This window comes from Pomacea canaliculata, linkage group LG2, assembly GCF_003073045.1.
Source record: "Pomacea canaliculata isolate SZHN2017 linkage group LG2, ASM307304v1, whole genome shotgun sequence".
NCBI lineage: Eukaryota > Metazoa > Mollusca > Gastropoda > Architaenioglossa > Ampullariidae > Pomacea > Pomacea canaliculata.
In genome coordinates this window covers 41,305,562-41,319,586 of record NC_037591.1, presented here as the reverse complement: position 1 = coordinate 41,319,586, position 14,025 = coordinate 41,305,562, and the positions used below count along the sequence as shown (strand labels likewise).

The following is a 14,025-nucleotide window of genomic DNA, read 5'->3' as shown; positions in this document are numbered from 1 at the left end:
TTTTCTCCTCGAGACATTTTGTGTTAGCAATGGATTACAAAGGAATGTGTTTATATATATATATATCTTTGTGTGCAAAACAGATGTCACAGCAAACTTCAGTAAAAGACTTGCAGTTAATAAGGCAAATTTTTAGCATCTTAGGATATAAGTAATAGAAAAATAGTATGTGTAAAAATGTAGAAAATGTAGAAATAGACATGTGGGTGGAATACAGTTATGGAAAGTATCTCAAAAGTGTTAATTAACAATGTAGCACATTCTCCCACACCATAAACATAGAAAGCAAATTCATGATGTTATCAGTGTTAGACACATTTTAAGCCATGTTTGGTAAAAAATAAGTAAATTGAAGTAAGAAACAGAAACAAATATAAATTCAATAAACTTAACTAGCTAAAAAGTGAAACTTTACTAAAAAAAATTCCACACGAATAAGCAGAATTTTATGAGAAAACATTGACAACAGACAGGTCATATAAAAATATTAAAGCAGGTCAGTATTAGAAAACCATCGCAAACGTATTGACAATGCAATACAAACCTAAAAAAAAAAGGTAAATATCAAACACATTTGTTGCCCTTCTATATATTTGTGCTGTAGTAATCTAGTAGAATTTTCAAAAAATATATTCGACGAAGAATACACGAAAGATATAGAATGCTAATATCATTATTATCTAACATGCAACATGCTGATATCGTTATTATCTAACATGTAGCATGCTGATATCGTTATTATCTAACATTCAATGCTGATATCGTTATTATATAACTGGCAAGGGCGGCAGAAGAAGCAGCTGTGGGACTCTAACATGCAGGACACAATTTACATGTCTGACGAGGAGAAAAATCATCTAGTTTGTTTACTTACAGCATTATTTACCTCGTCCGGATGTTGCAGGATGCAGTCAGACCAGTCCCCGATGACCACTGGTCGCAATTCACCACAGACACAATCCGCTTTCTCGAAAGTCATATACTTCTGCTGGAACTTGCACTTCTCGTGGTTCTTGTTCTCTCCTGGAAACAAGCGAAAGTATCGATAGGGTGATTGATACTATTCTTTTCGTCTAGCACCATAACTGACTTGTATATTTTGAAATGTTATTATAAATCCAGGCGGATTGTCATGGTTGGAGTACAAAGTTACAAACACTAACCATCGCCAGCTCCAGGTTAGCAGGCTGCAGTACTCACCAACCACCTCTCTCCATCTGTGCTTCGAGCCTTCACACTTGTTTTTGCAGGATGTCCATGGTGTCCACTCTGTCATCAGACATTCACTGGAGCACGAGATGTGGACAGCTCTCCACCAGAGGCGGCATGGACGACAACTTCTCCAGACACACGTTCAGACCCGCTTCTGTCCGTTAGCGTGGCGACACGTGACATCTGGAACACACAAGGTCTTCTGTAGGAGGGTACCCGACATCTGAGGTACCCAATCTGAGTCCCGCACAAATCCTGACCTGCTACTCTAGCCTTATCAGCTGATACTAAACGTGAATAAACACTGAACAATAATAAAGACATAATCTAAAAAAATGTGAATTCAACTTTTAAATAACTTTAAACATTCACTACTCGATAAATGGCCTGTTTCACTGAAAACATTTAAAAATTAATTAAAAAAAGAAGTAGTCCAACAAGAGTTAGTTAGGTGTGGAGAAAACAGTATTAAAAATTATTCAGCTTTAAATATTTAATACAAATATTGTTCCAGCCTCCAGGAGATAGTTTCTGAAAATTTTTTAAATATTCTATTTTCAATTCAAATATTGTTCTGTGTGCAGAAGAAGTGGTGTATTAGAAGTACTTCGTGCTTGCAGCCCTGGACCGCAGAATGGAACGATAGGCGGAAAAACACAGGCACTGAAGGGTGAAACATCCCAGTAAAAGGTCTCGCACACGGGTAGATTGAGGCACTGGCGCTCCTCGTCCAGGTTGTAGGGACACGACTCGCCGCCATTTTGTGCGTACGTCAGGATGAAGCGCTGGCGGCTCTGCCGGGGGAGCAGCTGACGGGCTGTGGACAGACAACAGGTTGAGGATAGACACGAGGTGTGGACAGACAACAGGTTGAGGACAGACACACAAGAGGTTGTGGACAGACAACAGGTGTGGAAAGTAGGAAAGATGTGGAAGACAAGAGAAAGAAAGACAAAAGAGAAGGAAAGACACTATTTATGGAAACACATGATGAGGGGAGGCGACTATGTCAGGGGAGGCGAATCCTGGGGAGGAAGCTGGGACAGGACAGGCAGATCGGCCAAAATCGATTTCGATTGAACAGCTCTGCAATGGTCTGAGGTGATAGCGAATCTTGAGCAGGTCTCAAGTCGGGTTTGGCTACATTATATTTTATACCTTTTATACCGGCTTTTTCTTTTTGTTTCGCTGGTTTCAGCTTTTATCGGTCGTTTACTGTCACACACGCATACACACAGAAAAGCTTGCTAACGAATGAGATGAATTTGTTATCATCGCGCAAATTCATTCAGGTTATCTTTCTGACTCAACACTCTCGCTTTATTGCTTCATATCATGTTATTCACCCCTTGATATTGGCCGAAGGTCTCTCAACAGACTGTTCTTTCATTCATGCTATACATCGACATTATGATTATACTCATTTCTCATGAAACAGTTTGACAGTCTTTAAAAATGCAAAATATATCTTCAAGGAAATAAGACCGTGGCTTACTTTTTTCTTGAACATGATCTCTAATCTTTTTAAAGAGAAGTCAAACATTGTATTTGTCTTGGCGTTCATATATTCGAGTGAGTACTACCCTTGCCCACTCGTTCTTTTTAAGAAATGTTTTGTGTTCTGCTGTGAGCTCTACTCGGTTGCTGCATATATTAAATCGCAATGAATTTATGAAAAAATAGCTCGCAAAAATATTTAACTTTTTAATGTTTCGCAAACGCTTCTTCGAACCAGGGGAGGTAATGCATCACCTTTTAAGAACGTCAAGACGTCTAGTGTTGCCTCCCTTTACAAGTAACGAAAGTAAAAGAGATATAAAGCGTGAAGGAAATCCCGAGTTCTTTGCAGTAAAAGTTAACCAGGGGAATGAGATGTTGTAGAAAATAAAAGGTGATTTTGTCTTTTTATACACGACTGACAAAGGAGAAATTTTTTGGCAGTCAAAAGTAAGTTTATTTAACAAGACCTAAACGCCATTCCTCACCAGTAACAGCCCGGCAGGTGGCGCCACAATCGGACCACTCGGACCATTCCGTGTAGTGACAGTCGATTGGGCACTCGACCATACAGTCTTGTGTAGTTCGCGGCTTCACGCTCTCCATGCACCTGACCACAGAAACATCAACACATCACATATCATCGGATGACTTCATCGTGCGGGCATCCAGCAACTTTTGTACATCATTGAAACACAAAGTGCACAACTGTTCACAAAACTAACATAAATCATATATATAGTACTGCACTATTTTTTTTTTTTTTTTGTTTCTCACTGCTTTTGTGAGAAACCTTTATGTTTTATTTATGTAATACCCAAATCCTCTATTCAATTCGACTTCAAATAGCTTCAACTCTAACAAATGACTCCCCGAAATCTGCTATGATAAATTAAATAATATGTGCAGAGCAACTGAGGCTCATAAGTGAAGAGCACCTGCTGAAGCGCCCTAAATAGTTCCATCAACATTTTCTACGGAAGGAGTGCCTGTCGAGGGTGTCCTGAATAGCACCGCCAACATTTAACATGGAAAATTCTCGCGGATGGTGAGAAAATGGGACACAAGGGGTAAACCTTGCAGCAAGTTTACTTTAGTGGGCACATGACTGAGAGGTGCTCACCTTCAACAACAACTCACCTCTGATCCACCATCTGTGTCCCAGTCGGAGTGTAGCAGCCCACCTCTCGGTGCTGGATGCCGTGGCCACACTGGGTGTTGGGGTCGAGGAGGGTGCACGACCCCCAGGCGCTGGCCTCCCACTGGTACACGGCGCACTCCACGGAGGCAGCGCACGCCTCCACCTGGCGCAGGGCCTGGGGGGCAGGGCACCGCACACTTAGCCGCCCTGGCAGACAGAAGGATGAGTTCAAATAATGCCAGTCCTTGTCGTCTTTAGCTGCTAACCACTCGAAACAGTCCTGGCTCCTACCATCTTGTTTGCATACTATTATTTCCATCGTTTCATTCCACATTGCAGTTGATTCGTCGACGAAAAAATAATTAAAATGTAATGAATACGAAATTGCTGCTGCTGCTGATGATATGATGACTGCTTTTTAAACACTTCAAGATATACTTTACATGCCGAAAGAGACACGTACATGCACAAATAAACAGTACAAAGACTGACCCTGCCCACTGTATGCCAGGATGCGTCGGGTTCTCTGGCGGGTGAAGGGTCCCTGGACTGTCCGCTCGCAGGGGTCAGGGCAGACTGACCAGCCGCTCCACTCCGACAGGACGCAGTCATCCGGACAGGGCACCTCGCACTCCTCCCAGGGTCGGTTGACTGCTTCGTGCTCCCAGCAGGACCGGGCATTCACCTTTACCTGTGGCCAGACAGACAACTACTGCGTAAAGATGATCATAATCAATCAATCACCAAAATCAATCAATCATCATCAATCATCATCATTGCGGTGCTGCTGTTACTAGCTTTCCATCTAACACTTAGCATGATGAAAAAATAAAAAGTAAAGAGCACGATATCCTACTGCGTAAATAACCTGTGGAGACCAGATCGTCGACGTAGGACGGATGACAAAGGATCGAAAGTTCTGGTTGCAAAGCATGTATTCATTTTTACCCAGAAATTTCCCTCAAACATTTTAGCACAGTTGGGACAGGTTCTCGGTCGGCAGAGAATCTTCCTTCCCAAAACTTTACCCAAAATTAAGCTAGTTCAATTTATCTTTTGTTTGAGATGGGTCAACTATCTTTTTAACATTTCTTTTAATAAAGTCTGCTTAAAGTTCCCTTAAAGTCTTGATGAATGTGTGGTAATCTTACCCCGGTGCGGTCAACACAGTCCGACTGCCGTTGCCGGGTACCCTTGCCGCACCCACCTCGGGTGGACGGCTCGCACTCTCCATACGTCACATTCCACCGGAAGCAGGGCTCGGGTTTGCAGAGTTGTGTCTCGCTCAGGTGGGGACAACTTTTCCCGCCAGGACCCGGTAGAGTCAACACTTCTCTTGTGCGGAATCGTTTTCCTGAACATTTTCCCATTCTTTTACCATTTTAACTTTGGCTATGCCTGCCATATTGAAAGTTATGAAATCAACCATTCTTTGTAAACAATATTATCTCCCAGGAGTTATGTTTGTTCTCGCACACGAAACACATATGAAGGCTTGTAAAATGCAAGCTTTCAAGCACACATTACATACCTAGGACATAACTTCATGTTTAAACATGGACTACTCTACACATTTACATCCTCTACCCCCTGTCATTCTTCTTACCCACCCTGTCAGCTTTGACCCAGAGTTCATCAATAGGCTTAGGAGAAATCGGAAATGGTTCACATTTTTATTGCTTCACGTTTGATTCTGACAGATCAGCCCTCAAGGGGCCGTCAAGCAACACAAACCACTTGCAGGGAAAAAAGCAGCTGAATAAAGTGTTTAAATTGGCGGCTAAATTGAACCAATAAAATTAAAGCCACTTTTTTCGCGCCAATCGTCGGGCGCCAAGACAAACAAATCTCGCTCATGTCTGCCACAACTTATCCAATGGAGGTGTGAAAGTGCTCGGGCAATTGTATCAGTAATTTGCTCCTTGCTACCCGGCTTTGCATTTTCAACATGCGGCTTCATTGGAGGCGTTGACGGTGACGTTAATGTAAGCCATGCTGTGAACTTGAAAGCTCGGCAAGTTTAGTTAATCTAATCTTTGTAGGAAGAAGGCAGAGACACCCTCTCAGCAACCGTCGGAGGAACCGCGCAGCCTCACTGTCACATCAAATTGAATTGCCTCCCACCATTCCAGTACCCTCCCGCATCCACTGCACTAACGGTCCTTCACACTTCACGTCCTCGTCTGCCGACAACATTCTTTGTTGTATCTTCAAATTTGGTCGGGGAATGTTTTCTTAAAGCAATTACCAGAGTTACAGGTCAATTAGGTTAGCTACTATAAACGAGCCGAGGATAGGGCGACTTGTCTGATGTATTCCGGGGGAAGATCACCCGTCAAAACCATTTTTGGTTGAAAAGAACAGTTTTACAGAACGTAGGGGGGATGACAAGGTGCGGAAAGTTCAATAGAAAACCAAATTTTACAAGAAACTTCCCAATAAAATATTAAAAATATGTTTTCCTCCACCCACAAGATTGAATCTAGTAGGCTAGGTAAGGTTTAGCTTGTGCTTTTAAACTAATGCAAAAAAGTATCTCATCGAGCATCGAACGCTTGCTTAATCGAAGGAGCGCGATTCACGAAAAATAAAACTAAGAAAAAAAATTCCACCCCAGTTAAAAGCAGCAGAGAGACTTTCTAGAAAGTTGTAATGAGGAGGACGGGAGCTCTTGGCTCGTGCTTTATGAGGATTAGGAAGGCTTCAAATGAGATGAAAGAGAAGAATTCACGAGGTAGGCGCTGAAGACAATCTTACGATTAATTGAAAACATCAGTAATTCTAGTTGAATGCAAGGTAGATTAATTTCGGTGTTGAACATAAAATATTTAACTTAAACGACTCTTTTCTTGGTGTGCAAGTTAGTTTGAGAGACGCTCATGTCTTTTTCACGAAAGTAATAAAGAAGAAGAAAATGAGTAAGAGAATAAAATATTCAGACATATGCAAATGATATTCAAATGTTTGAGAAAACAAAGAAAAGAAGGAACAAAAGGAGAAAGGAGACAAAGAAGACAAATGAAATGTTCTACATTTTAACTGGCGCAGGTATCAAATAATTCAGATGGAGGTACAGAGAGGGCAGCGAGCTCGAGATTTCCCAGCATGCAAAGCAGGATGCTGTCAGGGGGAGGCAATGGCCAATATATTATTGTATCACCAGCTGACTGCTTTGCCGGTGGATTGAGTTCGAATTCGGACATTGCGATTGTTGGACCATCAGCATGGACGAACGAGGACGGTCGTGAACCATCTGCAATCGTCCTGAGTGCAAACATCTACGGTCATCATGGGGGCGAAAATTGACCACAAACCCTGGGTCTCAAAAGAGCGAATTTTGCAAAGTGAATCTCGGTCATCATAAAAGCGAATTTGGACATCTTCAGTCCTCGATCAACACCACAAACGAATCAGGCATCGTTTATTTTAGGACATCAGCAAGGCGAAGCTTGACATTGGCCAGGCAGCTTTCCCGGGGGATGGTGGAGGAGGAGGATAAGCATGCAGGCTGGGTGATCTTACCACCAACCTACATCCTCCCACTACCCCCCTACCACCATCCCTCTCTCCTCCCTACATAAACCAAACCGTCTGACGTCTTCATTAAACAGCATCTCCCCGGTTTGACGCCTCATCCCCGCGGCTTTCACCAGCCGCCACCCGGTACTGACTGTCATGGCGCTGGGCGGGGGATCGCATGCAGGGTCAAGTCTTTGACGTCTACTTTTTCTCTCCACTAAATATGTTGAGCCGGCGAGCCGATAATAACAGGAGGCAAGTTTGAAAAGCCGGCTGATTGCTGAATGCTGGGGCCTCTTAAGGAGAATCCCTGCGCGTTAGCGTGACGACAGGAGCAGGAGAGGAGATGTGGAGGAGGAAGAGGAAAGCTGTTAGCGCGCATTTGTCGGCTATTGATGAGAAGGACAGCTTCGTCCAAGCTGAAATGAAACCAACTCAGCTTCTCAAGTTTTACCGCCATTGAGAGCTGGGTCCATCCCCCTTGCACACCTACCTCCCGGCACCAACCACGTGACAATTTGCCCTCCTGTGAGCACGCAGATGTGTCAGATCTGATCACTCCCTCTACAGGGGCCTCACAAGGGGAAGGGAGTGTAAAGACAGCCTGGAATTAGTCTTGTGGTTCGCATGGAAGATGGAGTGGTCGAAAACGATGCCAGCTGCCCTCAGGAGAAGGACAAAATACCATGGCAACACAGGAAAGAAAACACGTGACTCCAGGGCTACAAAGAAAACTGGCGGTTTTGATGAGTGATTTTTCTTGTAAAAAAGAGCAAAGCGCATACACGTTTTTTTGTGGCTCAGCACTTAATGTTTTATTCATGCATCCTTTGACTGGTACTACCAGCTATGCTGGTCTGCTGGAACTGGTCGTCAGGAGAAGTTGGGTGGATGCAGGAGCTGAAAAGACTCACCACTTAGGCTCTGTCTGTAAAGGAGGTACACCAGTCCATTATTGTAGGTTAGAACCCAGTTTTTCTCTCTGTCCGCCTCGGTGTACCTCCAAGGTACCCTAAAGATCGGTCTTAGAGTGTCGTGCAAACCTGATAGTATTGCTGCTTTAAATGTTGTTCATGTTGGTCATTGCCGACTTCAGTGCTGGTATCCTCATGCTCATCGTTGCTGACCTCAGTCTTTATCTCTCGTAAGATTATCAAGGCCCTTAACCCGTGGTTAGGAGTGGTGAACTCTTTTTTTAGAAGGAATCTCTCGGTCATTCCGCCACGAGGGCATATCAGCATGGGAAATAAGAGGAAATTACACGAAGATAGGAAAAGGGAAATTACTGGTATAAGATAATGAGATAATAAGAAAACGCAGAAACAAAAAGAAAGAAAGGGAGAAGAAAAAAGAAAAAGCAAAAGAAACATGAAGGAAGGAAAGACAACTGAAAGAAAAAAAGCAATGTAATGATGATTCTCACCGGCTTGACCCTCAGACCGGATGTGACGTCTGCGGATGTGGTCGATGGTGGAGCTGGAACATTCCCCGTTCTGGCACGGTGACCACGACGTCCACTGTGACACGGAGCAGTCCCAGTTGCAGTCCGTGTGGCAAGACTGCACTGACAAGGGCTTAGGGTCTGGGCACAGGCTCTCGTCCACCGGCCTCTCCACACCGTCCTCTGTGGACAGACCGACACAGATTGGGTGTGTGGAGAGGAGTGTCCCCATACATTGACAGAATTAAAATAAGTTAATGGAAATAATATATCATATCTAACAGCTTCCAAACACAGAACATGAAACATTGAGCCTCTGACAGGGAAACACACCTACGACAGGTGTAAGGCATGGTGCCGATCGTTTGGGACTATTATGACTATGATAAAGCTTACATGACAAATAAATCAAAGACGTGAAGAAAATAAAAAGAAAGAGCAACAAACTAAAAACAGCAAAAAATACAATAAATAAATAAAAAGAAAGAGCAACAAATTAAAAATAGCAAAAAAGAAAATAATAAAATAAATAAATAAAAAGAAAGAGCAACAAAATAAAAACCAGTAAAAAAAAATATAGAGAGAGAGGGAAGATGAAGCCAATGGATGGTTCAGAGGTTGCCATCGTTTCTCAGACAGGCGGCATACGAATAGAGTCGATGGGGGTCACCGCAGCAAAGTAGGAAGATGAAAGTGCAGGTGAGAACAAAGGAAACAGAAGCACTCCCCACACATAATCAAAAGAAACTGAAGGAGGGCGTCAGCAGCCCTGACGTCCTTACCGCCCACACTGACGCAGATGGCGCGCTTGGTCTGGATGCCGGTACCGCAGTGGCTGTAGCCGGGTACCACCTCGCACACACTCCAGGACGAGTTGTACCACCGGGCACTGCCACAGACATGGAAACATTTTCAGTTATAAATTACTTGGAAGAAGAAGCCTGGACCATTGAACACGTCTTCACGCCTTTGACTATCACGTGATGTAAAAGATTTTAAATTGAGTCGCCAACTGTTTGTTGTCCATTTTAAAACCGATTTTACCTTTTACAGGGGGTCAGGGACGCGGGGTCTTCTCCATACAGCTTCACGAGCTCCACGAGGTTAGGGGGGCAGGCAAGCCGTCCCCCAGGGGTAGCTGCACTACCTGTCGGGTGCGAATCATGAAGCCAGGCACGATGGATCCATCAGGGGCCAGGCAGCTGCTGTTGTAGGGGACGAGGCTGGACCACGTGGTCAGCTGACAGTCCTGGGGAATGATGCAGGACTGGTGCTTGACTATCAAGGTGTCTGGAAGTTTCTCGGCGCAGTTTCTGGGCAAAGAAATAAAACCGATGTTTGGTCGGGTACTCTGTTCTTTATTTCTAACACATTTTACTATTTTACACAAACACACCTGTGGCACATGTCTCCCATATTTGAGTTAAATATTCTCATAAAGCGTCTGTAAATATAACAATAATAAAGGACAAATGTAAAATGGTTATGTTTGACCACATGTTTTGTAATTTTGAGATTGTTCAAAGAAACATTCTGGATTGTAGATGAGAACATAGCTTTGTCCGTTGTTTTCTGACATAGTTGACTATAGTTCTGTAAAACATGTATGTTCTAAGCTCTGAAGTTTGGTGCATAGAGTGCTTGCAGTTTATACTTGTATTTCTCATGAAACGGTTGTAAGACTGCCCAACCGTCCTTTGGTCAGGCCAGAGCATCACTTATATAAGAAAACCTTACATCCATGAACCGTCTCGATTGAGTTAAATTATATTACAATCACTTTCGCTCAATAAATATCAAAATATCAGTCAATGGGATACTAAGTGTTAATGACAACACTTCCCCCGATGTTGCTTGTGTTACAAATGTAAAACTGAAGGAACACACACACGATACGCTTGTTGTGTTCTCTAATATCAGTGCCTGCAGGCTACAAGACTGGGAAGGTGTTCATCAGACAGATGCTGTGTTCTGTAATTATTGACTGCATTCTACGGACAACATAAAGGCGATCACCAGACAACAGCCCGCCACCCGTTATCCAAGGATGCAAATGGCGATCAGCCGGAGATGCTGACTGGGTGGGCTGAGGATGGAATGACGAGTTCATCAGACTGTCACCCGCGGAGTAGTAGGCGGGTGTGGAGATCGGGTAGCCTCCTGGTGCAGCCTCTAAACACTCCATGTAGCATGATTAGCTCAGCACCAGGAATTTCCATTATGAGACTCAATTAATGCTGTAAAACCCTCCATTTTTCCGACGGGCTTATTCTAGAAAGGACAAGCACTCTCCGATCATAATGTATGGTAAACACTTTGGTAAAACGCCAATGATGTCCACATTTAGGGGCGAAGACACTTTCTTATTCTGAAACCTCGGTGGAAACTGTCAGAATTATTTCTCTTGATATTACTCCGCGCTAGAGGAGAAGGAATTTGCTAGAATATACACAATTATAACTGTGATGTATAAAGCTGTATCTGCTTGAGGAATAAACAGAAATCCGAGTCTCACGAGCGAGGACCAATCTCTGATGTTACAACGGAAGGATAAAGATCTCTCCTTGGAAGACTACACTGGAGGCAGTATTCCCCTCCCATTCCCCAGGTCTTGTAGAGAGATAGATGTCTATCACAGACTGCATGCCGACTGCTGCAGGCTGCCAGGTAAGCGCACCTCGCGTGCCGTGAGTGCAGGTGACTCGTGAGTCGGACTCACTCCCTCCCGGCCAGACAAAACCTCGCGCATCGCGAGACTTACACGAGACTTACACGAGGTTTGTGTTTGCGGATCACGTGGCCTGTCTTACAAGTGTCTGAGTACCTTGTCGACGAGGCTGTGCGGTGTTGCGGAGGGCAAATTTCCCTCGCATACTTGGCACGGGCTAGTCTTTGATGCTGGAGGTAATTTTAGACCTTGGTATAAAAAGTAACGAAGGCTTGCGAGATACAGCTACATTCCAACAGACAGACAGGTAGATAAACGTGTTTAAAAGTAAGCGATCACGCATAAAATTGAGTTTGAAAGGAGAAACAAACGGTAGATAGGGGAAGATATGTGTGTACTTGAGCCTTAGTGCGCTTGCGTGTGTGCAAGATTATTCTTGATGACGATGTTGCCAGAGGTCTCTACAACTGATCAAGATTTGGGAGGAAAGCGATTGCCGGCTGTCCACAGCGATAAACCTACAATAAGTACTCGACAGAGCTTGTCATGTCTCGTTACTAATCATCTCTCTAGACTGCCATTTATCCTTACAGTTAATACAAGGTTGTCATGGTTTCAAAGCAATAAATACATCTTGTCAGGTCTGCCATCCAGCACGCAGAGAATGATCTTCGGGTACAAAGTAGGAGGCGGCGTCCTTCAGACGGGTAGCTGTTGGTCGATGACACCCTGACATTTCCTTGGACTCAGACTTGCCTCCCTCGTCTGTCCTCTCGTCAGTTAGCATGCTGACATCATCAGTTGTTTATGTTTGTCAACTCTGTGCTGGTGTCACGATCTTGCGGTCATGTTAGTGAAGGTGATACTCAGAAGAAAGAAAGAATAAAATGTAGGGTCTGACTGTCCACGTGCGATTCGTTACACGACCAGATTCTTTGCCAACCTTTGTGCACTAAGACAACGGGCCAATCGATGGGGAGATGGCTTTAGTTTCCATCAGACCAGAATCCAGCAAAGGAAGTGAATTACCCTGATCCGCATGTATAAAACATACTCTCTCCTAATCTCCAACGGTGGGCGTGTAATGATGTCACAGGTGAGGCCGACTGTGAGGTCGCTGGGAGACAAAGGAGCAAATTTTTGTGTTGATCGCTGCAATATGTGAGGGATGCAGCATGGACACCATGACACGTGTGCAGATGACCATGAAGTGGACACGTGCTTCTGGCAATGGGTTCATGGGAAGGTCATCTCGGAGTGGATTGATGAAGCAACCTTCGTCTTGATGGATTCATGGAACATTGTTCATCATGGAATGGATTAATGCGACTATTTACATTTAGCGATGACTAATGTTTTCAAAAAAAAATCAATTGGATGAATGGTAAAAGAAAGTATATCAGATTGTAGGTAAGGACATTGGGTGTGTTTTAAGACAATTTCATACGTTTATCATAATTGTCACAGAAATCTGATATGAAAAAAAAAATTCCTTCAAGTAACTTTCACCAGAAATTTTTTATTTAAATAATTATAATCTTGTTTATTGCTTATATATCCATGGTGAACACATTGTTCTTGGGAATAAATATCATTTTTGAAGCAGAGGACTAAGGCATCCATCGCAACAAAAAGCACAAGTGAAGTAAAGTTGGTTTTTTTTTTAGTCTACAAACAGGGAAAATTGAGATGTATTCATCTTATTCGAAATTCATTAAAGAAGGTAAACCCTAAACTGATTATCAGAGCGAGGCTGAGATAGAACTCACACACTCGACCTTTTCACACTTGTCTGTCGTAGTCATACTCTTTGTGAGAGTTTCACATCAGACAGTGGGCAACGATAGGTAGATAGATGAGTGCGACTATGTTAGTGACAGTAAACCTACACCAACAAATCTTGAATACACAAACAGTGTTTAGACAACCTTCAGCCGTCTGGACCTCCCTTTTTGAGGGCAAAGGTCACTGAGTTCCAAGTACCCATTCCTGACAATCCACAGAAGTCACAGACCTGTCATCGGTGACTCGTCAGCTTCCAGAGACCAACACCAAACAATTATTCTCTAAATTATTTGTCTCGGAGTTTAAAAAATAGAAAGAAGGGATGCTTAAAGTGGTTTTTACATCCAGTATCCATTTCTAGGGAATTCCGAAGTTTATTTTTAGGGAATGAAGCCTGGGAGGATGTATTACACCTGGGCTGGTGATTGAGGTAACATTTCCTACAAGCCGACATGTATACGACGGTGTTGTCATCTCCTGGCTCTCAGCCTCCCACACAGCCACACATGGACCATCCATCCCCGGGACTGGGAGGTGTAAACACCTCCAACCTCCAGCCTCAATGGATGAGTTGCTTGAATGAGGAGTCAGACCTGTCACAATATCGTCTATTAGTCTTGACAGGCGCGTTAATCAGGTCCTTCGCACCCTCGTGCACGTCCGCCGCTCGGCTCCCAGTGTAAACACGGCGCACTTCTTTTTTCTTGTAGTGTGGACTGTCGGTAATACGAACCCACAGGCAAAAGACTGTTGTGCATGCTG

At 43.7% G+C, this 14,025-nt stretch overlaps 1 protein-coding gene across 1 annotated transcript in view; it reads right to left on the bottom strand.

The window, feature by feature from the left end:
- LOC112556053 (thrombospondin type-1 domain-containing protein 7A-like) overlaps nucleotides 1–14,025 on the bottom strand; it is a 104,478-nt gene that overhangs the window by 20,347 nt on the left and 70,106 nt on the right. Inside the window, 12 exon segments of the mRNA XM_025224666.1 lie at nucleotides 871–1,023; nucleotides 1,201–1,303; nucleotides 1,305–1,366; nucleotides 1,820–2,029; nucleotides 3,198–3,319; nucleotides 3,850–4,057; nucleotides 4,343–4,541; nucleotides 5,002–5,204; nucleotides 8,793–8,993; nucleotides 9,593–9,699; nucleotides 9,855–9,989; nucleotides 9,992–10,123. Coding sequence (XP_025080451.1) covers nucleotides 871–1,023; nucleotides 1,201–1,303; nucleotides 1,305–1,366; nucleotides 1,820–2,029; nucleotides 3,198–3,319; nucleotides 3,850–4,057; nucleotides 4,343–4,541; nucleotides 5,002–5,204; nucleotides 8,793–8,993; nucleotides 9,593–9,699; nucleotides 9,855–9,989; nucleotides 9,992–10,123 — 1,835 coding nt within the window.